The sequence below is a fragment of the Lytechinus variegatus genome, chromosome 3, assembly GCF_018143015.1.
Source record: "Lytechinus variegatus isolate NC3 chromosome 3, Lvar_3.0, whole genome shotgun sequence".
Taxonomy (NCBI): Eukaryota; Metazoa; Echinodermata; class Echinoidea; order Temnopleuroida; family Toxopneustidae; genus Lytechinus; species Lytechinus variegatus.
The window spans coordinates 40,073,862-40,077,140 of record NC_054742.1 but is presented as its reverse complement, the minus strand read 5'-3'; the positions used below and the strand labels follow the sequence as shown (position 1 = coordinate 40,077,140).

The 3,279-nt window shown below is 39.8% G+C and overlaps 1 protein-coding gene across 1 annotated transcript; it reads left to right on the top strand.

Moving 5' to 3' along the window:
• The first annotated feature begins 256 nt into the window (after positions 1-256).
• On the top strand, positions 257-3,032 carry LOC121412207 (tripartite motif-containing protein 45-like). The gene has a single exon (XM_041605115.1). The coding sequence runs from the start codon at positions 523-525 to the stop codon at positions 2,698-2,700; it is 2,178 nt and encodes a 725-aa protein (XP_041461049.1). The 5' UTR covers positions 257-522; the 3' UTR covers positions 2,701-3,032.
• Positions 3,033-3,279: the final 247 nt, after the last annotated feature.

The window sequence follows — 3,279 nt, the reverse complement described above, 5'->3', positions numbered from 1 at the left end:
TACTAAGTGTTGAAATTTTAATTTGGGTGGCAAAATTGTTACAAAATGCTTGAATGTATCCGCTTTATTTAAATTGACGAAAAGTGCAAGGGAAATGGATGAGAAATGTTTGGCAGGGTAAGTTTGATTTTCCCCTTTCCTTTTCACACAGCGTGAAAACGAGCATTTCTGCGCAAACAGGTTTCTGCGAGCTTTACCAAAATGGACAGTGCTCACTCAAGTGTAACATTCTGTCAAAACTATTACTTTTATTAAATAGAATGATGAGACCCAATCCCATGATTATATGTGAAAAAATTACCCACATGTTGTATATTTTTTAATTCCCAGGGCTTTTTCAAAGTGTAGTTTTTATACGCCCTGTAGTTTAGATGGACTTTGTATGTTTGATTAGAAGAACTTCCTGTCATGTGAATGATTTAAGCAAAGTGATTAGCTATTCATATATGAATACATGCACATCGTTATTGAAAAGTTGGCGTTATAGGCGGTATTGTTCGTGTGTGTTTTTTTTTCTTCAAAATGGCTCTTCCGAAGCAAATTGGAGACGTTATCTCAGAAGAACTCGAATGCAGCATATGTCTTGATAGACTCAGGTCTCCTCGCATGTTAACATGTCTTCATAGTTTTTGTGAGCATTGCCTAAAGGAATATGCTGACCAACATTTGGATGCTGGATCCCTTCATTGTCCTACATGTCGCGAAAGAACGGTAATTCCTAATGATGGAATCACCGGACTCAAACCAGACTTCCGCGCCAACAAACTTCTTGAAGCACTGAACAAGGGAGGAAAGGATTCAGCAGCCGCAGAAAAGCAAAACAGATGTTCTGTGTGTAAATCTTCCAAACCTCGATTGTTCTGTGAGGACTGTGATTTAAATATGTGCCAGGAGTGTGCGGAATTTCATCCTAACATACCGACTTGCCGCCACCATCATGTGGTTCCTTTAACGGAACTCTCTCGTGGAATTGCTGTTCCAGCAGGAACGAGGGACGTCACGGTTATTCGCAAATGCTCTCGACATGATGAACGGTTAAAATTTTATTGCAAGACCTGCAAAAAGTGCATTTGTGCAGACTGCACTGTTCTTGATCACTCGAAAGTTGATGGCCATGAGTGCGTGTACTTGAGAGATATTATTCCAGAGTATCGGCGCGATATTGCTGACCTAGTCACCAAAGTTAATGTCAAGGGCAAAGATGTTGATTCTTTCTTTGTCAAGATTGGTGGTGTAAAGCAAGAACTCGATCAGAAAAGTAGAGAAATCGATCAAGCGATCGAGGATGAAGTTGCTAAAATCAAGGCATTCCTTCTCAAACAGAGCAAAACATACGTAAATCAGAATCGATGTCTCATAGACGATATCGTACAGAAAAACAGATCAACGAAGAAAGATGTAGAGGATGTTTCAAGGGAACTTCATCAGGTCTCCTCATCGAAGGACGACTTTGAGGTGGCTGAAAAGCATCACGGACTGGTGCAGTCGGTTCGAAGGCTTACTGGTGTTGAATCAGACGCTTTCACACTTGACAGCATTAAAATGAATTTCGAGAAACTGAGACTGAACTGTGCTCAATTAAGTTGTTCTCATCATCCATCGCTAAATCTTGTAAAGCAAGATCGAATTTTCAAGCAACAGAATGTGCCGCATGCAAAAAGCTATTTGACAGTAGGTAAGGTACAGAATGGTTCCTTAAGTGTTATATGTGCAGCACAAGATGGACGTGTATTTTGTCATGAAGTCCCGAAGATGTCGCGAGTAGACCCTACTGCCGGCCGTCATGTCCGACGTCATGCCCGTCAAATCTTTTTTTCCGGCAACAATCGTCTTCGCTATTCAGCGAAAAACCCTTCATGTCCATATGGTATTCTACCAAATGGACGAATATGCTCTGTTATAGGAAACGAACTATGGAAAGGGGCTTCATCTTTACTACTTCAACAGATCGAGGAATACCGCAAACCCAAGGCTGACATCTGTCAAGAATCCTGTCTGACTGTCAACATGAACGGATACATTTACATTGTCAGTGAAGGTTTGGACTACCTGCTTGAAATAGCACCGGATAATACTGTCTTGACAAGCCAACCCATTTTTGGTAGCATTGTTCCTTTGGCGATCACTACCCGCAATACAAGCCCGTGTGAAACCTTCCTTATTGCCTGCAAACCATCTTCAGTATATCTCATCGACAGTGAACACAATAGATGCATCTTCAGTGATAGAGGAGTTGTCTGGGAAAGTGCGGCATTAGCATGCGGACAGGAGGGACGAATATTCCTCCTTTCAAGTCAAGAATCCAAAATTTCTCTCCGAATTTTGGACAAGGAAGGGAATCTTCAAGAAACTATTTTCAGGAATAGAGAATCAAAAGATCCTCCTAAACTACCACAAACCAACACTGCTGTGAGACGTACACTCATGTCGGCACACGGGCAGGCATCAATGCTCAGTGGACGTAGGATTAGAAGATCTACGGTGCTCGGTTCACCCTACAGTCCCAATCCACAACATGAGACAGCAACCACATTTACGTCTAATTCCGGATTTGGATCAACAAGTCAAAGTTCTCAATCAACCCACCAGCGAACCCGTTTGTCCATTACTGTTGCGTCGAATGGAGACATGTGTGTAGTTCTTGGCGAAAATGAACTCATGTTGATCACTCTTGAGGAAAGTGATATTTTCAAAGATTGAAAATAGGCTCCATGGTCCTTATTAAAAAAAGGCTATTGGAGCTTCGCCTAAACTTATTGTTAGTATCGAATGGACTTCCACTTGGTATATAACCAATGAACCCAATATTCATATCTCTTTATGAAAAATCAGTGACAACAAATATATCACTTGAAAGTACCATTTAGGTCTATTAACATTTGAATGGTGTCTTGGATCGGTTTTAAGAGTTTTGGACATATCAGAGAACACCATTATTATTCTAACATGTCAAAAGCAGTAATGTACAATATTAAAGGTCAAGTCCACCCCAGAAAAAATGTTAAGTTGAATTAATAGAGAAAAATCAAACTAGTATAACGCTGAAAATTTCATCAACGTCGGATGTAAAATAAGAAAGTTTTGACATTTTAAAGTTTCGCTTATTTTTTTTTTTACAAAACAGTGATATGCACAACTCGGTGAAAAGCATACGAGACAGACGCTGATATCCCTCACTCACTATTTATTTTGTTTTGTATTGTTTGAATTATACAATATTTTTTTACAGATTTGACAATGAGGACAAACTTGACTGAATTATGATATCAAACAATGCTA

Excerpts from the sequence above, each read along its gene's own strand:
- LOC121412207 (XM_041605115.1), top strand. The coding sequence starts at position 523 with ATGGCTCTTCCGAAGCAAATTGGAGACGTTATCTCAGAAGAACTCGAA.